Here is a 24,069-nt window from a genome sequence, read left to right on the forward strand (position 1 = left end):
CAAAAATAATTTACAACTTAATTATCCCGGACTTTAATAATTTTCCTAAATGGGCCCCTGGCCCACGACCAAAACGACAGAAGCCTTTTTTGTTTCGATAAGTAGTTTTCGCAGGAGCGATTTGGCCTGAGTTCTCTGAAACACCCTGTATATTAGCATTATATCACGTGGCTGATTTTTTAATTGCGAGTTGACTGATTATGCTAATTGCGAGTTGAAGGGGAAGCTGTTTCTTTTCTTTCTTTTGTCTGCGTCTGCCATTGCGCGGAGGGGAAAACGAATGGATGTTTTTTTTTGCAAGTTATCAGCAACAGGGATTACATTTTAGCGGTATGTACTGAAGGTACAAAAATATTGCATGACCCATTTTAAATGTATACACATACTTGAGACACCCAAACATGTTTTCGTTGTTGCTAAACTGCCTCAGAAAGTTGTCCCCGAGAATAGAAGTATTGAAAGGACTAAATGTGACTTATTAATCCGACGTTATATGGAACTATAAGTGTGTACGGGAGGGATGCCTGAGAAGAAAGATCTTCGTGGCCTCAGGGGGACAAGCCGAACGTTTCAACCGCTCTAAGTTTCACAGAAGTGTCGTTCTCAAGTTCTTATCCAAGTTTCGACCACCTTTTGTATTTTGTTTACACAGCACAGTTGTGTCAAAGTAAAAGCAATAGAGAATTACTGTTAACAAGTGACACGAATATAATTGTTGAATGAACACCCCTCAAAATGGAAGAGGCAGTCCCTCAGGAACAAAAAGTTTTCTCTGAGGAGCAACGTAAAAACAGAAAAGAGAAGTGGGGGGGGGGGGGGGGGGGGGGGGGGGGGGGGGGGTTAGCTTTTAAAAACATGCTGTGTCGTAAAGGTTCCTCTGCCCTGCATCTTTGGCGCAGACCAGAAAGCGTGGCCCCAGAAACTATAGTGACAGTTGAGCTAGCTGGTACTGCTTTGTTTGCAAAAACACTGTTGCCAGAAGGCATGTTTTTGTCATGCCAGACGCTCGCGCTGTGCCTAACGGAATTGCACTAAGAATAATAATTTATGTCTCGCATACGTGACTTACGCTGAGCGCGAACCTTTTGCAGCGTGCATTTTGCCCACCGGATTTGATTTTCTCCGCACGAAAAACTCGCAATGACCACAATTAACCCCTTAAAGGACACATGCAAAGGAAAAAAAACATTTTTTGAACAGTTTAGATGGAAAAAGGATGTCATAAATCAATTTTACAACGAAGAAAAAACTTTAGAGCTTTATTTACGGCGCTATACGAATTTGCAGATGGCGCCCGCGGGCGCCGCGGAAAAGTGGCTTTTATTTATCACGTGACTGGCCCTTATTTATCACGTGGCGCTTGCGCCCTCTCGGAAGCTTCCTATGGCCTCTAAAAGTAACTTATTCATCTTTGTTTAAATTATAACAAAAAACTAAGATTAATAAGTAACTTTTAGAGCCCAAAGGAAACTCCTGAAAAAGCGCAAGTAGACGTGATAGACCTGTGCACCGGTCAGATGTACAGGGGCCTTAGTCAAATGACGGCGGCGGCGCCCCGAAGCGGACGAACTTGTGCGGCGGCGGCGACGGCGGCGTGGAGAAATCCGTTGAAGCGGCGTCGCACAACGCTCAGCGTGCGGCGGCGACGTGACTTTGCTGCGGCGGCGGCGACGCAGCGCGGCGGCGCGCGGGCCTACCACGTGACCAGCGGCGGCTCCCGCGGTTGCCAACTACAAATTCGTTTTGCGCTGTAAATATAGCTCTAATTTTTTTTATTCGTTGTAAATTCGTTTTATAATCTTTTTTCATCTAGCCTGTTTAAAAAAAAGTTGTTTTTGCTTTGCATCTGTCCTTTAAAGGGACACTGACACCCCCCAAAATTTGTTTGAAATTTTTTGCCAGGCGCTTTATTATGGTGTCGGAGGACTACCCTATTAATATTTTGCAGCAGAGTAGCGTATATTTTTAATAAAGCCAAAAGACGCAACTGCTCAAAACCCAAACCCAAACCCGCGCACGGAGGTCGGAGAAGTGGAGAGGAGAGAGTGAGTGGCGGAAGTCACGTAACTACACCCGACCGTGCGCTTTTTTTTTTTTTCCCTCTGCGTAGCAGACGACATGCGTGGCGGCGTAGCGGGAACTGTTTGCCATGCGATTCTTTTGCAGTTATGTATGTTCTGCTCGCTGTTCTGTACTTCAAGATGAGTTTTTTTTGTACATTGAGGAGTTAGAGATGAGTAGTGAGTGCCCGTAGTGAATTTCCGTGATTGGCCCCGAAAAGAATACACCCAAGATGTTGCGTGAAGAGCTGGCTCGCATGTCCTGCGTTAAAAAATAATAGTGGCATTGTGCGACAGAGTTTCCAATAGATCAGCGGGATTGGGACCAATGGCTGGCTGCAATTCCTGTAGAACATTTACGGGCACCTTGGGAAGCGGACACTACCTGATTTATATGCTCCTTGCATTTTGTGGAAAGTGATTACATTGAGTTCGCAGGTGTCAAAAAGGAAATCCCATACCATTTAATTCAGCAACGTTTCGTCCACATTTGTTTGTTATTTTTTGTTTGTTTCTTCAGTGATAATTGTAAAAAAAAGCGATGTAAACATAGCAAAATGTCGTAAAAATAAAAAAGGTATGGTTTCACTGGGGATCGAACCCGGTCCTGCCACGTGTGAAGTGGACGTCTTTCCACTGAGCTACTGGCAGAACTCTCTCCTCAGTAATAATACAGCCAGTTAACTGTAAGTTGGAAAGTTTGCTGCCGATTTTCCTCCAGCAAAAGCACTCCCGGGTCAAAATTGAAGCACCACGCATTGGCGACGTTTGCACCTAGTAAAGAAATCGTACGCGTGCATATTCAACTTGGTGCTTGACGTTTGCGCGAGCGATGTCTTCAGCCACGAGGAGGGATCGACGGCTCGGCGACGTCTTTGTGCGAATCAGCTTGGTGGTCGGGCGTGTCGTACGGGATGAATACCAATTCTTTTGATCACTCCCAAATTTCTTTTTTAAAGGCAGACAGAATTCGCCCGTGCCTCAAACGACAGTTGTGAGGTAGAGGTCTCATGCCCGTCGTCCGCTGTCATTGCTGTCTTTGCGAGTCCCACGATACGCGAAACTATGCACGCACAGAATGCTTCCGGTTCTCTGTGCAAATTTTTTTTCAATCAAAGTATTTACAGCTTTCTAGAAGCCATAAAAAATGGGTTTCATATTTTTTTTTTCTATTTTTTAATATTGAGTGTGTGCCTTCAGTGATTAATGACTTTGATTGAATTCGGTGGTTGCGTTGAAACCTTACAAAACGTCCCGTGACCACGGAAAAGTGAGTGAGCGAGACTCAAACCGGCCAGTTCTTGATCGGCGGTTTTTCGGGCGGAAAGAAACCGAATTTGGAGCCTCAAATTGTGTTCTGGGTAGTCGGGCTTTCATATGTCATGTACAACTATAAACCTCAGCGAGCATAAATACCCTGTCAGTGTCCCTTTAAATGCCAAATTTTTTGTTTCCAAAAGTAACCTAAAAATGCCATTTTTTTATTTTGAATTGTTATTCCTCTAGTATTACACATAAAATTTGAAAAGTTTATTACGCAAAAATCAGTGGAGGCGAAAAAAATATTTGCCAACTAAAACGAGTGCTGCCATCTATGATCAGCGCCGCAAAACTACTTGGACGGGCCTAGCTCGTCCGTGGAATTGAGGGCTACCAAAAAAACCACTGGGCGAGCTGAGCTCGTCCACGGCATTTTTAGCCAGAAAGTGGCCGACGAGCTCAGCTCGTTGGCCACTTTCCGGGGGCACTTAGGGGTTAAACCATGTGAAACTGATTAACATGCAAACCATGTTAGACTGTTAAGCTTTCTGGTGAATTGCGACGTGGCAACACTGGCAATACATGTCCAAGTTGTAAAGTTGTGCAGTATTTATAGCAGTCTCGCCATGATATATGGCAGGCTAATGAAATGTTAGAGCACATGACTGATAAAGAACAGAGTGGTAAAATGAGGGCCCAAAACAAGTGCACGTAAAACCGAATATAACGTTAGCCTCACGAGGCAGTATCTCGTGAAGTTTCGAGCTCAGGCAAGCTGATGCCAAAATGTGATTTATGTTAGGATTCTAAGAATCTTCGTCTCGCCTTTGCACAATTTATGTTTAATTAGGAATATCATTGCATGCATTTCTATGCATCTCTTTTTGTAGTAAGGCATTCTGTAAGATATTATTTAGAAAACGTGCCATTTATGTCCTTCTTTTTGCATATTTAGTGTATTTGCCTTCCGATCTCTCATGTGAGCACAAAGCACTTTTTGGCATACTCTGCAACCCGGTATTTTCTACTGCAAAACAGATTAAAAGCATGTTTCCGCAGACTCAACAGCTGGCTTACTTTCAAGTATCGTCATCCCGTGTCGGTCTCAAGCGTCAAATTTATCGATGATAATAAAAATATATAATTACTGACTGAAGATTTGGCAACGGTGCTCTTATTTTAATTATGGCGTCTCCCGGCTTTTGGAGTATTTTTGCAAGATATATAAGTAAATGCACCCCCAAATTATCTCGGATGCTCTGCAAATCTTTTCCGGCATTTTTATCCTCAATAGACACATTAGAAGTGACTTGGGAAGGCCTTAAATAAATTTTTGATTTTTAAGCTGATTTAAATAACTGTGTTTGTGACACATATATAACTTTTCAAACATATAGAAGTCTGTTATTGTTTCTTTTATGTGATGAACACAACTTTTATGTATCTGTGGGTTGGACAAAAACAAAATACATAAGGACGCGTGGTGGAACTATGACGATTTCGCATGCAAACCGTCAGAAAGTGTCTAATTAAGTAGCTGCCATGTCGAGTAGAGCATGAAATACCACTTTGTTCCATTAAAAAAAAATTATCAATTAGCCAGGGTGATGCTTATTTGCAAATTAAATTGATCGGCATCTTGTCAAGAACAAACCTCAACATCCAGGTTATGCCAGTTTATCCTGTATAAGAAAATGTTCATTTGGGTAAGCACTATTTTAGGCCAGATTCGATCTTAGTACGAAGGTTCTTATAAATTAGAGTAAACAATTTCCTGCATCACGGTGCTCAGTTTAAAAATATTGGTTAGAAAAATGACCATTGTGATTGCCGCTGAGTGTTTCTATAGAAGATTGACTGGAAGGGCTTGTCCTAAAACCTTCGTGACATTTTGAAAATTTTATGATTTTATGCACTGTAATTAATTCTTTAGTTCAAGGGCACTACCACGATTCAACTTCTAATGCTGCGACGCAAAGTTGTACCAATCACGGGTAGTTTAGGCGACCTACCTCACTTCGCGAAAACATTTTGATTCAGTACAATATATGTGACTCTGGTAAACGAAGGGATGTTGAGTCATATAAACACAATGTTTTGTATGTTGTGGGATGGTCACGGGTGGTGGTAACCGAAGGGTTCAGCAGCGGTCTCTAATCGGGAGACGCCAAGCCTACTCCCACAGCCCGCAGCTTTCTCTCGAGAACACCGCTACGGGCGGGTCCGAACGTCGGCCGCACAACTGATCGCTTCTCTAAAAAGGAGGAGCACGTACCACAATAGGACTGGGTCCAACGGTGTTTATTGGAACACCAAAAGACACACTGTCCCCAAAACCCCCGCGCCGACAAGGTCAGATGAAAGGCTCACCCTGTCGACACCGTCCCGAGAGCGCAGTCCGGAGTGGGCAAAGGAAGTCCTTCGCGACACGTCCGATCTCTATCGCATCCGCGGGAGGAGTCCCCCACGTTCCCGATGTCGGGAACGTGCGTCGACCTCCTCCCTCCGCGGGCGTCGTCCTCACCCAAAACAACCAGGTCCCGGATGAGCAGGGGGACGGAAAAAGGTCCCCCCGGGAGAGAGTGAGGAGGAGAGCCCCCCAAGCCAGGCAGCTCTCCTACGCTTCACGAACAGGTTCGAACTCACGGCAACCAGGCCGCGCGTCCCGAACCACGGCCGTTATACCGGCCATCGGGGAAGGGCGACCAACGGTCCCCACAATGTTAATGTTGTTTTTTATTCAGTGTTCTGTCGGTATTAAATAACCTAATATATTTTAGGTACCTGAAAATAAAAGTGGATTGCACGAGCGATAGAAAAAACTATATACTAGTTAATCATTTCACGGCGTAAATAGTGCCCATTGCCAGAAAAACGCGGAAAGTATACTCTCAATTTAGCAGTTCAAACCTGTTCGAACCGGTTTGAACCACTATTTTTTGCTCCCCGGAACTGAACCGGAACTGAACCGAGAGCCGTGAACCCTAACTTGAACTGAACCAATAAAAATTTTAGTTCGACACTCTGCTTTACACAACAGAACGGGAGTGAATTGTGATTGATATCGCAACGTTGAAACGTTTGCAGAGTGGCATGAGCGATGCGGTGTTTTTCAAGATGGCGGCGGGGGCTAGTTGGTTTTTGTGTGCTGTAGATGGCGTTCTTTTATCTAAAGGGTCTAAGTTTTATGCCCCTATAGACTATTCCATTTAGTGCTCTCTGGGCGGCACCATTTTCTTCGACAGCAGCGCCCTCTCCATACATCCAGGAAATTCAGCGGGTTCGGCGGGGTAAAACGAGAGAGAGGGCACGCGCCCGACTCCGCTAGCAGACGACAAACTGGGAGGTTGCCACTCTCCATCTTTGGACTGTATCGGCGGGCTGTATGGAACATCGAACTCTCGCTCGTGACTGCCGTTGTGAAGTGGTTCGCGTTTTTAGAATAGTTATGGCTACTCCAAAATCAGCCTAGAGCTCTCTGTTGTTCTATTTCGGTAAATGATCAACTGACATATCTTTTTTCCGTTACTTAAATAGCAGTTGAGTTAGCCAGCAGTACTACCTTCAACTACTGCGTGTATTGCGGCAGGAGAGCACGTTTTTATTTATTATTTCAGACATCCACTCATGGTCGCTAAAGGCCTACACCAGTACAAACTTTGTATAGTAAAAAAGGTACAGCCACCGTATTTACTTTTCGCCGGAGAGACCGGCCAGTCTGACACAGTTTTCCCTATTTTTTTTTATTTGCACGCAGATAACAGCACAATTGGACTCTGTTAGTCTTTTTTATCTAGCATAGTAATACACGATAACTGGCATACCAAAATCTGTGCATCTGCGCTTGGAATTCCCAAAATGACGCGATTTTAAACAGAGTTAGTACGCCGGCGGGATGCTAGGTACTGCCCACTCGGCGGAGCAGACGACATACGGTCGAGAGGGGGAGGGCATTCTTTTCTTTTTTTACCCTCTCTGCTATGACCCTAATAAAACGGTCTATAAACTGGTATTTTCGCCAGAAAGTTTTTATGCAAGTCGCACTAATATATTTGTATGGTAGGCGTGACGAAACTGCATTGATAAGCCCGCACATGTGTGTTGTGATAGAAATATATGTGCAAGCGGGGGCCAGTTTCAATATCCCAAACCAACGAAAAAAATGAGAAATAGAATCCTCTGACAAATTTGCTTAGTTGACGGCCGTAGTGATATAAAGAAACATATGAGTCTCACCTTCTTATACACAAACTCACCTCTGTTACGTCGCGGCGCGGTGGTGGCGCATCGGGCGCACTTCCGGTCTGGGGCTGTGGGCGGAAGTCGCCATGGGGCACGTGCATTCCTGTGTTACTTTGGAAAAACCGGACAAAAACCTGCCTTCTTGTCAAAACGCCGTGACTGGGGCTGTACCAAAAGAGTCGAGAAAGGTTTGAAGGTCAGTTTTCATGTGCTCAATTCGTCCGAGAACGTGATTATGTGCCGTGAAAAAGAAAAACCAGACGCCGTCAGACCATGATTGCTTGGGCAGGAGGCACTTTGGGTTGAATTCATGGATACTTGTGGTCATCAGATTTATTTGTTTTGTTCCAACATGAGCGCCGGAAAACTGTCAAGTTGTACGGACCACCTGCGGACTACGTTCAGTGCGTCTTTAAGTTCAAACGGCCGCCTGATCGTTCGAACTGTCGTCTGCTCTTTCAAATGTTTCTGCTTCTTGTCTGCTTTTTTAGATGACACCGGCCCGTAGACCAAACCTGGGCCCGGTACTTGCGATAAGAATTAAGGGCAGGCCTCAAAAGACTTTAGTTTGAAGGTTGGTAAGCAGGCTGGATGTAAACAGTAGATACAAGGAGATGTTGATCATTGTTACCAGTGGCCATCACCGACTTGTTATGCCTGATTCACTTGTTCCGATTCTGCTTGCGATTTTCAGTATCGACGTCGACCATCTCAGCTACGGTGCACGCTTTTGCAGCCTGAGTGACGTCGCTACTGAAAATTGCGGGCGAAATCTCATCATGTGAATCAGGCTTTAGCGTACATTCTGCGGCGTCCACGCGGAATGAATCGCCGCATGTCAGATTATTCACGCAAAGTTCAGCGGTGTAACGAGCCTCGTTAATTTCGCTGACGCCGCTCATGTAGTCAGACATTGCCAGGAAGACATAGAATAAACAATTTGAAAGCCATAAACGGCAAGGGGCTCTCACTTACGCTGATAACATCGCATTTCAATGGTTTGTTTATGGGCGACGGCATGCTTCCTGCCCACACCACCATCGCGCATGTGCGGCGCCGGTGGCGTCCGCTAGGAGCGCTCCGGGCGCTCCGGTTTGTTTGTAAACATGTGCTCCGGTAAACATGCGCTCCTGTTTGTTTGTAAACATTTAGGAAAAAACCTTGATTTATACGTCAGAAAATGGCTATAATAAAGGTCTTGTCGGACGGCACTTTTTGGGTGAAAATACAGACCAGGAGATTTTATTTAGAGTGTTCTATATGCCTTCAAGAAATCCTGAAGACGATCTCACATCTTTTTTCTCATAGACAACCTTGTTTTGTTGCCCTATTTTACTTGGCACCTTCATACTAATGGTTTCTTTTTTTTTTTTTAACGAAAACCACATCACAGCCAAATTCAGCACAGACAACTATGCATCACACACATTTTCCTTCTCTGTGCACATTATCGTTTGGTGTGATTGGTTCGCCGACCGTTCATCAATATGGGGGGGAAGGAACCATCTGAATTCAATTTTTGTCAGGGTTGCTTCTATAATCTCTGCTGCATGCAGCAATGCACATTAAATGTCGCTTCGTTGCCACTTTAAACCGAATGTCCGTTCCTTCCCCTCTGTCTCCAGGGGCGGGGCACCTTTCGGGGATGATGGAGGCTGCCCTGGCTCAGCAGCAGCAGTATGCCGGGCTGAGTCTGTCCCAGCTCAACTACAACAACAACAATGGCCTGGGCCAGCGGGTGCTGCGCAGGGACACTCCGCCGAGTCAGACGTCGTCCTGCACTGACTCTGTGCTGCTGCAGGATCCCGGTGACGAGCTGCAGTGGTGCGCAGACTACCCCTTCAACAGGTGGGTGAGGCGGTTGTTTGTGCCCCCTATTTTGTCCGCCTGTGCCAAGCACAAAAGAGGTTGAGCAAAGTAGTATTGTCACAGGTGAAAAATCGTAGGCAAATGTAAAACTGAGGACAAACATTTAACGAGGTGAATTTGTGCCCAAACTAAAGCCAAGTACCGTAGGTGCTGCAATGGTGACAAGAATGTTCTTACTGTCCCAAAGGCACGCTACGCAATACAATGAGGAATGGCCCGAACCAGGGTGCACAATGACAGCCTAGAATGGTCTGGAACCTTCCAAAAGAACAAATGTTGAGAAAAGAAGGTACCGGGCCGAGCAGGGCTCGAATCCCATACCTCTGCTTGGCAGCCATGTGCATTGCCAACTGTGCCACGCACGCGGCAGTTTCTTGATTTGAACCTGCATTTTGGGCTTTTGTTTGTTTTCCTTTTGTCATGATGCTACAGCTAAAGGACATTTGTTTCTGATCTGTAAGCGCAGGTTTACAGGACATGGTTGTTGTCCACACACACTGTGGATTGTCTCATTTAAAACACAAGGCTCTGTTCATTTTCGGTCAGTATGATCTTGGAGTGGTGGGTGTTCTCAGCGTTGCAGAGGACGTACCAGAAGTTGAGTCGATTATATCATATTGTGGGCTCGGAAACAGTTGTGGAAGTGTTGTCGCAATTATCGTAAACTACTTAACTTTCAGGGGCTGGATATTTCACAAATTTCGTTAATTGTAGGTTTTGTTAATATTTCACGTGCAAAAAAAATTTGCAACTGGGGGTACCATGCAATGTGGGGGAATGTATTCGTATGGAAAGATTTTTGCAATATCTTTTTATTGCGGAATTTGCAAAGAATTATGTCCTTTTGAGAATTAAGTCTTACACAGCAACTTAAAGGGCAACTCCACTCAAAAAGTCGGCCGTATCTAAATGACTGATATCGCTTTAGGGGGTCGAAATACGGTCATACTCAAAATATCACGTCAAACCGACACCGCATTACCGATTAAAACCAATATTAAAAACGTTCTCCCGGCTCGGTTAGCGGCCCGAAAGCGGGTGAGCAATGCTGGCCCCGGTTGAGCTAGTGAAGCAACACTGGGCAGTGACGTAGGTCTAGTCCTACGCTCTCGTACGGATGCCGCAGACGCTTCGTTTCCGTGGCATTCTGCGATTCTGCTGACGGCAAGAGTGCTTACCACATTATCCCATGTTCTCTTATTTTTATTAGCGTCCAGGCAGTTCATTTAACTCCAGCATTGCTTCCGTGACAGCACGGAAGAGAGCGAAGCGGCGCTGCTCGCTCGCGCGCGTGTCGTGGAGCCGGAGAGACTCGCCGGACTCGCGTTGTGCAATGTCGAGCACGACTTGTAGTACTGCGGGTTGCACCGACAATCCGGTGCGCAACCCGGAGCTGCGGTTCCACCAGTTCCCAAGAGACCGGAAGAGACACAAGGTGTGGGTCGGTGCGGTTCGCCGGATAGACTTCAGAAGACCGCCGACTCCGAGCTCCAACGCGAAGCTTTGCTCCCAGCACTTTACATGAGACATCTACACGGGATCTGCGGCTGCTGACTGTTGCGGGTTTCTCCACGAAACGTGCGTCTTTGAAGAACGATGCAGTGCCGTCGCTGTTTGCGTACCGTCCGCCGGCTGCTCCGGCACGATTGGCCGGACGCAGCAGGTCGCGGCTGATCTAACTAGCGTGCACATAAAGGAACCTTAGCTTTAACAACTTAGACCGCTTGTGGATACATCCGTCCATCTATCTCCCTTTATTTCTTTTTCTCTCGGTCCGCGAGCAAGAAACAAATACAGTCACGCTGCGCCGGCACTGACCGCGTCATATTTATGGCAGTCGGATTCGCTTTTCAGCCGGAAAATTTATAAATACACTCTCAAACTTACTACTTTTGGTGCATATTAACAAAGTGAAGCGGCAAAAAAAGAAAATGTGCAACTTAACTTCTGTTTTGAAACTCCACGTGGGACTGAGCCGACATTGTCGGTGCGTCGGCTCAGAAGCGCGGGACCAGAACTAGGTCATGCCGACGACGCGCCACTAATATCAGTGTTGCCAAGCTGCTTCAGCCGGTAGTTTCGGTTTCGCCGTGCCGCCGGAACGATATTTAGATTCGCGATATCTACAAAACTATACACACTACCGAAAAACAAATTATATCTCGTGATTCAGGGTCGCCGACTTCGACTAATCAGATCATAACCCAAAAAGCGTAAAAATGGAGTGGAGTTGCCCTTTAATGCCCCAGCTTCATACCAGTGTAAGACTTTAAATTAAAAAGAACATAGTGGAGAAAGCACAAGTTTCTCTGCATTTTTATTTTCATTGTTGACTCCAAAACATATTGTATAGGAAGAATAGGTGCAATAAAACGCACCCACAAACAAGCCTCCTTTTTGTGTATAAAGCTCTTGACTTTGTCTAGCTGGCATCAACTGGCTTTTCACAAATTATTGATGCGATCAAACCTTAGAGGGCGCTTCGTATAGCTTCTTTTTCACATAGCTCGGTGTTTACCCAACACCAGGCCAGTGGACAGAATTCTTTAAGTCATCTTTGATCAAGTGTGCAGAGAGGACACAAGCGCTGCGTCACAAATTCGATTGGGATGCGCATTGAGTTGGTGCTTCACCAATTGAAGAAGAGTCCCAGCCTGACGCTGACTCATTGTTCGTCAATGTCAGCACAGTGCTGTGTCAAAAACTCAAACAAATGATACAAGTTGTTGTTTCCCCTTTAGGTGTCGTCCTTGCCTTAGCCACTAAAGACCCGTTGACACTCTTGTGACTTCTTAGAGCCAGTGCCTTGAAACCTCTTAAGATCTTTTATGGCGAGAGGCCACACTAGCACCGCCTATTGGGTAGCAGTGGAACACTGGGTGGTCCTGTATATTTTCAATTTCTTTCATGCATCATTTTTTCTTTCTTGGCTCGAAAAACTTTTGCCAATGTTATAAACAACCATTTCTCATATGTAGTATGTATATTTGACCTCACAAATAGCGCCAAACCTTCGCTTCAGTGAAATGCAGTTCCAGGGTCACCGCATAGGTGGTGCCAGCATGTCAGTTTGTTCTCCTGTTGTAAGAGATTGAAAGAAGCTTTAAGGCACCCTGTTCTAAGGAGTTGCAAGTGCGTGAACGGGCCTTAAAGGTGCGATGGTTGGATCTTGTTTCCAGTATTTGGATAATTGTAAGTGGCAGACAGAAGCCTATTGTGGAGAAGTCGGAGATTTCAATAGCACGTCAAAAGATTTCCAAGTTGTTGAAATGAATCCTCAGTCCTCTGCTGGGATGTGCCAAATTCCCTTTGTTGGTTTGGCATTTTAAATCTTCAAATTTGATCCCTCTTTGGTTTGACAGATAAAACCTTCAAATTTGACTTTTTGGGGTAATGTTGCGACTGAGGTACTCTTACCCCTCTCGCGTATATACTTGGTTCCAGGGAGTTCCAGAGGCACCTGTGCTCATCGTCGATGAGCTCGTCGGGCCGACTGCTTCGCCGGAGCATCTTGGAGGTGGCCGGGGGTGCAGCGGGAGACCTGGGGGTGGACGAGGGAGGCCTTGGAGGGGTGGACCTGTCCTACGAGGACCTCTCCAAGAACTTTGATGCCAACCTGGCGGAGATCGACATGGAGACCTTCCGCTCGGAGGACATCCATGCCATCCTGACACTGCCGGCGCTCTACGGTGGGGACTTCCAGTCGGCTAGTCGCGGGGAACAGTGTGCCTCAGTCTCGGGCTCCTTTCTTGAGGCGCTGCCCCTTGACGCGTCCTCTTCCCTGGCCAAGTGAGTGGTGCCTTCCTGCCATCTTCCTGCACCTCTTGGTCGCCGGAGCATCGTGGGCACTAGGAAATTGTACATATCTGATGAACGAGACGTTAAATAAGGAAACGAGGTCTAATCACGGAGCTTAAGGTTGGGGGTACATTGGGGCAATTTGGTTTCTTTTTACAAGAAACTTTGCTTCTTTAGAATTTTGAAGGGGCACTGACACATCAAAATCATTTTTTCTTTATTATCCGAAACGATTGAAAACGATGCCGGGACATTACCCTCAAAATTTGAAATTTGGGAATTCAGTTTTTGTGAAGTAAAAAAACAATTTCCCAATGCCGAATTCGAAGTTCCCGCGCGATCCGCGCCGGTGCGTTGAGGTCAAATATTGCGGAGTTCTGAGAGTCCACTTTCTTTCACGACTCCCTGTTGTTGCCATGGCGACCCAAAGCGAGGAGGAAAGGAGCGAGCGCCGGTGTTGTGGCGGACTGTTTTGAGCGGTGTCGACTGTTTTCCGTGGGAGGATAGAAATCCAGGAGATGGCACCACAACGAACTCCCGATTTTTGGTATTTCAAAAAGAAGGGCCGTAGTGCGGTCGCGATTGCGTTAAAAAACATGTTTTCGGATTTCCGTTATTAAATGTTATAGAGATGTCGCCGACAAGGCTTCTAAATTTCATGATTCTTGACGTCACGAATCAAAAGAAGCGAGGAGGCGAGAGGCGGGAGATTCAAACGCCAAAAATAAAAGCGCGCGTGCAGAAAAGTTTTTTTTCACGATGCGTTTTTTTTTTTGCGTGTTTATGACTGCAACTTGCATCGTTTTAGACAATAAAAAAAAATACAACCTTTGGGGTGTCAGTGCCCCTTTAAGCGAACATTGTCAATTTACTTTAATAGAATCTGTTCGTTTTTTTAAGCTTTCTTTTTGAGCTACACTGTTAAAGAGATCTTGAAAAGAAAAACAAAGTTTTTTTAAACAGTCTGGTTGGGACATGCATGTCAAAAAATCAATTTTACGTGGAACAAAAATATTTTAGAGCAATATTAATGGCGGGAGACTCGATTTAATTGTTAGTCATTTCCTTTCCACTTGTTTTCTCTCGGCATTTCGGGTGCATGGAGCAGAGGTGGATCGGCCTGGCCATCACATTGAGGTGGAAAGAGTGAATTACCATCTCGTTGAGCAAATGACCATTTCGTGACGTTATGGACTTTGCTAAAATATTAAGGTGGGCTAGTTGGATATGCATATTTCGAAATAAATAGCGCGAAGGTCAAGAACAAACTGACGGTACAAGCGCTTGTACCGTCAGTTTGTTCTTGACCTTCGCACTATTTATTTCGAAATATGGACTTTGCGGTCAGAATTTTAAATAAATATCTCGTCGTCAATATTGCTCCAAAAAATGTCTTTTTTGCGCAAAATTTATTTCTCGACACGCATGTCCAAACCAAACTGTTTAAAAAAAATTTGTTTTTTTAGAGGTTTTTTAAAAAGTGTTGTAGTTTTAGGTAGGAAGTCAACTGGGTTGTTCAGCTTTCTTGACTTTCAATTGAACTGCCCCAACAAAAGCAGGAATTTGTCTGTGGTAGCAGCATTAACAACATTGTTTAGTATCATTGTAGCTAATAGTTCTTTGAAGGCAGGCCAGTTTAACTCTGTGCATGATTGCCTATGGTTTTTATTTAAGAATGAGAGGAACACTATGTCGAGTTCTGCGAGAGGAACGCTTTCCCAGACATAACCGTCTGACTTGGGTGCGTTTCATATAAATTTATGATTTGTGATAATCAATGATAATGACGGGAGGTTAGCTTTCCGGCGCTTGAGCATGCATGTTTTGTGACCTTTCTGTTAGCCTCGCATGCCTCCTGTGTTCACCCTTTCGTTTTATATGGGAATCCTGCATGGACCTTAGTTGCTAGTGTTGGAGTTGGTGTTGGTTGGGCCACAGCAAGGCCAGGTTGAGAGTGTCGGCGACGGGGTGCGGGCATAACTTTTGGTTTGGCGTCGTAGCACACTCGATCAATGGCATTCCTGTGCACGAAGGCAGGAAGGGGAAATTGTTAACGCACTGCTTAACCTGCCCCGCTCTCCTTGTAGCGGTTGTTTAGGAACTTCTTCATTACACTTGATCGAATCTTGCACAAATATAGATTGATTGATTGGGCTAGAGCAGGGGTTTCCAGACCCTGGCCCGTGAAGACGTTCTGGTCGGCCCGCGGATGGCCGCGGTCTTTTCAGTGACGCCTAGACCATGGACCGCTGCTACAAACGCAATAAGCTCGCATAAAAAAATAGCACCGCGACGTACACCAAGAGTGCAAATGAAGATATCAGAAAGTGAGGAAAAACGGCTTCAAAATGTGGGATCTCTCTCCGCGTCATTTATTCTACATTGTCATCACCAGCATTACTCTTGTAGTTTCCTGCTTTATGTCTATATAACTATGATATATGCACTCTCATTTATATCATGCTCAGTGTCTTGTGCTACAACTCCTGCATATTGTCATCGTCAGATCTATTATTAGTCTTCCGCCCTGCGTGAATATGCCAAAGTACCTATGCAATTATGCCTGGTGAGTTCTCCTGGTTATAATTATTTTCTAATGTCATAATTAGTGACACATTACATTCAAATACATTTAAAAATAAATTATTTGTATATTCATTCACCTTACATTTTTTTTTTAATGTTGGCTCACATTTAAATTTTTTTAATTAAATGCTTATTTAGGCTTACTTATTTAGTATTTTCTCATTTATATTATCTTAAGTATTTTCCGGCCAAAACATTTGGGGACCCCCTGCCTAGGGACGAGCATTCCAAGATGGCTCGTCTAGATATTCCCTTGAGGAGGCGGTCTTTCTTATTTGTCTGACTCGTTACCGCAGCACCAAGGAGAGCAGCGGGGACGACTCCAACGAGATGTCCATTTGCCGGGACGAGCCCCTGTTCTCGCCGGTCAAGGAGTGCCACCCCGTGGGGCAGGGCGGGCGGCCAGGGGGCGCGGGTGGCGCCCTGTCGACGGACAGCCTGGACTGCAGCTCGTTGGAGGACCACGACCTGGTGCTGACCTGCCAGGCCAACAAGGACAACTACACCATCGCCTTTCAGCAGAGCGGCACCCACTTCTCAGACGACCTCTCGGACGGCTCCCGCTCGGAGCAGCAGCCGTCCCAGATGGCCCGCTCGGAGCTCTCCTTCACCACCTGGCACCGGCTGCGGTCGTCCGGGGTGCGGCTCCAACCGTCGGACGGGGGAAAGAGCCAGAGCCTGCCCAATCTGCTCAGGAGGTCGGCCGCTGTGGCGGGGCGCGGCAACGACGGCTGCCTGCCACTCTACTCGCTCCAGGTAGGTGGGGGAGGGAGTGGGACCATGAAAGGGGCACCGGACGGCGATAGACGTTTCTTTAGTTGGAGACTGGATTTCCGTCGTTAAGGCCAATGCAAGCGTATGAACGCACGCACGAAATGAGCTAGTGGTACCCGGCACGCCGCTGTCAAAGGAGGAATCGAACATGCAGCAGTGTGGGCGACCGGCTGCTCCTTTCATCGGGGTGTATCTGTCCAATTACTTTAATGTAGCTCATGATTTTATGTGGAAACTGGCTCATTTAAAATCCATTTTGCAGTCTTGATTTTTTCTTTTTTTGCGGAAGTTGGTAGGAACTTATATGTCAAAACCAGCTGTATTCCAGTTTTATTTTCCCCCCAATGATCACATTGGGTAAGTCGAATTCAAGATCTCTCCTTTGGCTGTGTTTCAAATCTTGCTCGAATGGATCCGAGTTACCGTGGCGGGTCATGTCACGTGACTACACAGATAGAGCAACGCTGGATGCGGGTAGGTTTTTGAACGCCAAGATTTACAAAGCCATTATTCTACTGTGAGACTTAAGTAAATTTTGAAGTGTGGCCTATTGCGGATAATGTTGCCCTTCCTCCCGAAGTTTGAGTAGAAGAGGCTTTTCCTTCCTTTCGATGCACAACAGAAGGGACACCCGCAGCCCTACCAAAAATATTGCACTGGTTGGTACTGACTAGTGTCCAGATAGCCTCCTAGGCATTCTATTTTGTGGTGGTCGCACCCGTTTGCTTAAACGTGGTATAATTCAGAAGTAAGCATTCTGGCTCGATTTAAGCCAACAGTACTCGATGGAGAACGAGCCTGTCGATGGAGAACGAGTAGCGAGGTGGAATCACGACTGACGTTTGATTGCAGGCTTCGACTCACGGAAGCGTCGGTTCCGGCGACGCGAGGTCCGTCTCGCTGCTGCGGCTCTTCATGCAAAGCAAGACTGGCAGTGGGGGCTCTCTCTCAAGCAGCAGGTCGGAAAATTCAGATTCCGAGACGTCTCCGAGGGATGCGGCAACGGCGTACCACTTGCAGTCGTCGACGGAAGAGTCGAGCGGTTCCATGGACTCGAAGAGCGACGTCGGTGAAAGGTTCCTTAAGTGCAAACCTAGAGTTAAGCAAATCGTAGCGGAAGCCAATAACAACAACAACAACAACAACAGCAGCAGCGACGAGGACACCTCGGCAACGACTAGGGCCAACGACAACGAGCGGTTGAGAATGTTGACGTCGGAGAGCGAGGAGGAGACGTCAACGTCTCAGTACTTTGAGGACAGCCTAGTCGAAGCCGCGCAGTTGCGCACGAAGCCGCAGACGAACGCGAGGAGTCCCATCCGCGAAGAAGAGGAGCCGTTCGAGTCGAGCGGAGATGAGACCATGAAGGACAGCCGTGACCTGCTGGCGAGCAGCGACGGAGGCGCCTCTTCGGAAGGGGGCGGCGGTGTTGTCGAGCGGCGGAACAACGACGTAAACTCCCCACTGCGCTGCAATGCCAAGAGCAGCGGCCAGCTGCTCTCCCTGGGGAAGGAGAGGATAAAGAATGTGTTTCCGACGGGCAACAAGTGCAGCAACGCGTCAGCGGAGGCCGAGGAGGACTCGCAGCTGAACCGTGGGACGCAGACCAAACGCTTCAATGGCGGGGACGGTGGCGCCTCGGGTATGCAGAAGGTGTCCACCGACAGTGGAGGCAGCGAGGACGGGCGCAATGCACGCTCGTCGAGCCTCACGTCAAGCGGCTACGTGAGCCGCCAGAACTCAGTGGACCAGATCCACCGGCAGACTTTCCTGCTGAGCGCGGGAGGAAACCGGAGGAAGCCACCTTTGACTGCCATCGCGGGGGTGCGCCACTCCAGCACGCAGGTGCCCGTTCACATTCGCGACCGGGGCATCCAGACGTCGGTGGAAGGCGCGGTTTCAGAGAGCTCCAACTGGCTCTACACCGTGGACGACTCCTCGGCCGCCGCTTTGCCGGGGCAGCGCAGCTTTAACGCCACGCTCCAGGCGCAGAGAGAGAGCGCCGGTTCAGACGGAGAGCCCAAGCGATCCATATACGTCTGCTACCCCAACTACTCTCTCCCCGACCTGAGCTTCCTCAAGGAGCTTGCAGAGGCGGAGGACAAGCCGGAACTGGTCCTGAGGCCCACGCAGCACCGGCTACCTTGCCCCCCCGACGAGGCCGCGGCAACAGTTGCTCCCGCCGCGTTCGCGTGCGTGAACACGACAGCCGCTCCGCCGCCAGTCCCGCACCGGCGCACGCACAGCAGTGAACCCCACTGGAGGCGCCCCAAGTCGTGCACAGATTTCGAGGACCTGTCGAGGCGCAACCTGAGTCACATCCAGGACTGGGACTCCCTCAGCGTGCTGCTCCCCGACGACGTGAAGGCCATGGTGTCCAGATTCCGAAACGCCGCCCCTCCAAATCCTGCACCGACGGAGTCTCAGCAGCGCGGGATCTTGAGAAAGTTGCCCGACGAGCCGCGCCGGCCGCGAAGTCAGTGCGACGGCACGCCGGGCGCCCCCGGCTCGCTGGAGGTGCCGAACCGGCGCCACTCGCTCCAGGATTACCGGCGACTCCTCAAGGGGCTTCCGGACCTGGACGGGCTGCTCCCGCCGTGTGGCAACCTGGTGTGCAGTGTGGGGGGGCTCCACCAGCGTGACCCGCTCCCACTGTCGCGGACAAACTCGGAGGGCTCATGGCGCCGTAACGGCGGCAGGGGCACGCGGCACGCGACGGCAGGCGGCACGTGTGTTTCCTGTCGAGCCAAGAAGGCCGTGAGCTTCAGCGAGGACCTCAACGTGAGGACGAGCGACGCAAGGGCTGTGCGGGGCTCCCCCTACGGTTGCTCGTGTGGAGGAAGCCCCATGGCCGCCTTCGGTGAGTGTCGGTGCATGCTCTGGCTCGAATTATGGACTCTATGGCTGCATTTCTGAGAACTTTGGGGGTTTCCTGTGTGTTGCCCTGGGTTCCTCGTGCCCACATATATTTTTCCTCTTTGTGTTATTGGTTTTATATTGATGTTGCACATGCTTTGTATAGGGACTCATATGTGAAGATCATTTTACAGTGAAGGTGTTATATGCTAGGGTCTGGGAAAAAAATGTGTCCTCACATGTCGGCAAAAGCTCCCCATTGGTCCTGCAAGTATGAATAAATAAAAACAAAAAGGGATCAAGTATGAATAAAGAAAAACCAAAAAAGGGGGCAACCAGCGTGAGGCAGCCTTCCTTGGCATTATAAACGAATTCACACTATGCATCTTGTTGGCGAATCTTGTGTCGCGAAACTAGGTTTTGGGAAACAGATTCCCCGTCTGAACGCAACCGAAAAAGTAGCGTGCCTCCGAAAAAAGTGGCGCGTCTTCCTCGCTTCTGGAGCAATTTTTCGCTGAAACCTCACCGAGGCCTCTCAATCACCCGAAGGAGAAACGCGGGCGCTGTTAATGGCCGCTCGACTTTGCTATGGCGTCTGACCTTCGAGGAGGAGCGAGCTTTTGGAGGAGTCTGATTTTCGGCCGATTCCGTATCCAAGCCAAAGCCGAAAGAAAATGAAGAAACATGGCAAGTTACAAGCGGAGAAGCGGTGCGTACAGGCGACGTCCTACTCGGCGTCAGGTGTGTGAACGGCGCCTACAGTATGGGTTGGTGGCGTGGTACAGATTCATCAATAGTCGCGACGAGTGCAAGTACCGGATATAAACCGGGTGACTGGGAATAACTTTCTTTATTAGCGGTGCGAAAATGTCCGAAATGCTTCGAGATCATGTGCCTGTTCTTTGACGTTCGCGGTCTTTCCCGGGTTTGGCAGGACTAGTAAACTCAGTGAGCCGATTCTGACGAAGTTCATTGAGTGGTATTAATAAAACAGACTCTCTTCACACTGTGCGTACTTCATATCATTTTGGTGAGAAACGCTTGGTATTCCCGGTGCAGATGACAAGGTTTGGCGAAATTCTCGTGAGTCAATACGTCACAGGTTTCGTGCGACAAACTCCACGTGTGAACAGGCCGATTTCGTGAAATCTTGATTTCGCTTAACTGTGGCGCGTTGAAAAGATGCATTGTGTGAATAAGCCTTTAGATAGTGAGGTCCTCATCCCTTGTTATCATCTCTAGGCATCGTTTTCGAGGTCGTCCTAGGTGTTGTCCTCTGGGCGTCGTCCTCGAGGTCGTCCTAGAAGTCATCCTTGAAGTCTTCCTTGAGGTTGTCCTAGATGTCGTCCTCTGGGTGGTGTCTTCGAGGCTGTCCTAGAAGTTGTCTTTGAGGTCGTCCTAGACGACGTCCTCTAGGCATCGTCCTAGACGTCGTCCTCTAGGCGTCGTCCTAGACGTCGTAAAAATCACAGCTTCGCTGGTCCTCCATCTTCATGTGAAATGGAAGGGCTCTACAATATTTTTATTAATTTTTTGGCACTTTAGGTCGTTCCAATGCCAATTTTTGTTGTGTTGCTTTTTTTTTCTTCTTCTTAAAGATGTATAGTGTGCCTTATGACTCAAAACTGTTTAAACCTAAATTAGCAGCCAGGTATCAAAATTCTGATGGGACGTAAGCAGGCGGGCGGGTGTGGGCATGGACATAGGCAGGGGCCGGGGCAGGCACGGCAGGCAAAGAAAAGGTAAAAAGGAAGTTAAAGGGATACTTCAACAATATTTGAAATATTCCCGTCGTGTTCAAAAATAGGTTGAATATGATCCACAATATCCGTAAATGACAATCGCACGTTTGTATTTTGAGCCTGGTGGCTGTATTTTTTGTTATAAACGGCCCACTCTGGCAAGTGCTCCGGGAAGGCCCAGCGTAGACCACGTGACATCCAACGCAATCGTGACGTAGGTCGTCTTGGGACGAGCAAAGCTACGGCGAGGCTGACGTCGAGAGGATGGCCTAGTCGTTCCAGCCACCGAAGTGGCTGCTTTTGTACGAATTTTGACTGACGGGTTAATCTTCTATAATGTTGTAGGGGGACGATAGCGTCTCTGCGACACAAAAAAGGCACTCTCGGAAAGAGGGGAGTTCCTCCTTCCCCTCTTTTCATGTCGTGGCCGAAAGCGAGACAACCTTTGTCACTAGCTGTCAAGGTTCCTAGACGGGCATTACAAGCGAGGCGTTAGGACATCCACCAGGTGCTCTTTGCTAATTGTTTAATTCGTTTTAAAATTCCTTTTCGTGACTTTTTTAACAAGATATTGGTATGTTCGATGTGATGCTGCTCCTTTGAACACATATAGACCAAAAAATGAGCGCCGAAATTTCGTTGTAGTATCCCTTTAAGATGTTCCCTGCCCAAGTATGGGTTTGCTGGGGTATTCCAACTGGAAGTGCTACTTGTTCCCATCTGACCCAATCGGAGGTCAAAACTGCCATGTGGTTCTTGAATCTGTGTGAGGAAGCGGCAGGGAAGGAGGGTGCTTTTCTGGCGTTGTGCTGGGAGCCTCGTGGAATTGCCACGTGGGCCACAGGTCACTGACTCCTGAATTATAGCTAGGGTTCTTCGTTTTTGAGGTTATATTTTTGTCAACGACTGTTTAAACAGTCGTTGACAAGTTAAGTTTTGTCTTGTTCTGAGGGTTGTGTCCCCATTGTCCTTTGTGTGTCCTCGTTTAGGGTTGACCTTCCTCTTTTATGCCCTCAGTTTAGAGGTTCAAAGCTCCCAAAGTTTTCAATCAGTTTAGTCCATTTCTCTGTTGGGGCCATCCGACTTAACTTTGATTTTCTTTTGTGTGCTTTTCCATTTAAAGTCATAGCATACAACAATTAAGAAAAAATTTCTGTATTAAATGACATCAATATGAAAAAAAAACAAAAAAAACTCCCTGTTCAGAAAATAATGCTACAGACTTGAAAATAAAAATAAAACAAAAACGATTACCCTACTGATAGCATCAACAGAATTATTTCGAACTCGTGGGAAAAGAATGATGCGTAAAATACTAGGAAATATATGCACAGCCGTGGCCTCCGATACACTTGGCGCATAGAGCTCTTCTCCGGCCATTCCATTGGTTGGGAAAGACTGAGATAAAGAAAAAATAATGGCTCGAGAATGTTTCTATTGCGTTGTGGCGCTAGGTACGGGGCAGGAAATCGTCATCATAGAGCTTGCTTAGCTAGCTGCCCGGTTGAAAAGGTTCTTGTTTGCCTGAGGACCCAAAGTATACTCGTTGCTTTACATCACAGCAAACATTAGTACTTTTTCAAGAAGTGGTTGGTTGAAGTCTGAGTGATGCTGTTTTCACTCAGACTGAACTCTCAGAGCGAATCCGAGAGCTTGCCGAGACTGGCCGAGAGCAGCAGATGACCAGATATCCTGCGCTTTCTTGTCGAGAACACAACTCTTGGAGAGCAAGCAAGAAAGTTGCTGCTAGTGGCAGAAATAGATGTAAACACCTCTGACTCTCCGTTGCCGCAGACTCCACTCCGGCGGCAGCGATTTATTTGCAGGTGTAGACGCACCATTATTCTGACCTGCGTTTCATTGGCTGTTCGCCACCAATTTATTTTATCATCAAACGCGAGTGAAGCAAACGGCGGGGGGAGCGATCGGGGAAGCATCGCAATAAGACGCCGAATGCCTCCAACGTGGTGCCAAGGCACTGATGGCGGATGGCAATGTTGGTTTCGATTTCCAGGCTAACCGTAAGTGACGTCGGGTGCAAGAAGCCTATACCTTCCCGTCATTGTTGTAATCGTTGTCCACAATGCCAGTATCAGCATCATGAACGGCTGTGTATCAGCGCTGTCTTGTGGAACCCTGAAGAAGCTGCGCTATATGCTCCTTCTGCTGGGCAAAGGAGCGTTTGGAAGGGGCGGAGGAGAGTTTCGTGCACCGAGAGTCTCGGAGGCTGTGGCACGGTGGAAGCGTTCCAGGCTAACCGATAGATGGCGCCAGTGTATCCTCTCATCTTGAGTGGTCAGAAGAGATCATAGCACATTTGATTGAAAGCAGGCGCAAATGTGTGAGCCAGCTTTTAGTTGGACAGGTCTTAGCATATGTTAGTGTTTGCTGTGAAATGAATAGGAACAAAGTACATGCTTTTTCTCCAAAAGTTATATATTTTTTTTTCTGGTCCAGAAAACATTTTGAAATGACTCTAACCAATCACCAAGTATGTTGTGAAAATTGTTAGTGGCACATTACCCAGTCAAAACTGTTGTAGATAACATAGTTGTAACCTCGGCCGTTCGCTCTCCAAAAGCCCGTACAGGCCTCGTGTGTTGGTGCATTTGATGTTTGTGGGACAATTGCAGACACGCGAAGGGACTTCAGAGTAGAGCAGTGGAGCACACTTGAGAGCCTGCCGGTCTCTCTTGCAGGGTCCCTGGAGCGGCCCAACAGGAACATGACTCTGCTGTTTGGCAGCTCCCAGGAGGACCAGCATCCCCCACACGAATTTGGCGTGTCCCCCAAGGGCCTGTCCCCGTCTTGGGGCCTGTCCCCCCTCTCCAGGAGCCAGAGGGAGCTGGTAGAGCAGAAAAGGGGTATGTCGCATTTGTGTC

General features: G+C 47.6%; 1 protein-coding gene across 1 annotated transcript in view; it reads left to right on the plus strand.

Moving 5' to 3' along the window:
- Positions 1 to 24,069, plus strand: part of LOC8025065 — a 71,877-nt gene that overhangs the window by 21,846 nt on the left and 25,962 nt on the right. Inside the window, exons 2-6 of the mRNA XM_029972558.4 lie at positions 9,188 to 9,410; positions 12,876 to 13,220; positions 16,112 to 16,571; positions 17,442 to 19,449; positions 23,887 to 24,051. Coding sequence (XP_029828418.3) covers positions 9,188 to 9,410; positions 12,876 to 13,220; positions 16,112 to 16,571; positions 17,442 to 19,449; positions 23,887 to 24,051 — 3,201 coding nt within the window. The remainder of the gene's footprint in view (positions 1 to 9,187; positions 9,411 to 12,875; positions 13,221 to 16,111; positions 16,572 to 17,441; positions 19,450 to 23,886; positions 24,052 to 24,069) is intronic.

This window comes from Ixodes scapularis, unplaced genomic scaffold, assembly GCF_016920785.2.
Source record: "Ixodes scapularis isolate PalLabHiFi unplaced genomic scaffold, ASM1692078v2 PGA_scaffold0__279_contigs__length_252992795, whole genome shotgun sequence".
NCBI classification, from domain to species: Eukaryota; Metazoa; Arthropoda; class Arachnida; order Ixodida; family Ixodidae; genus Ixodes; species Ixodes scapularis.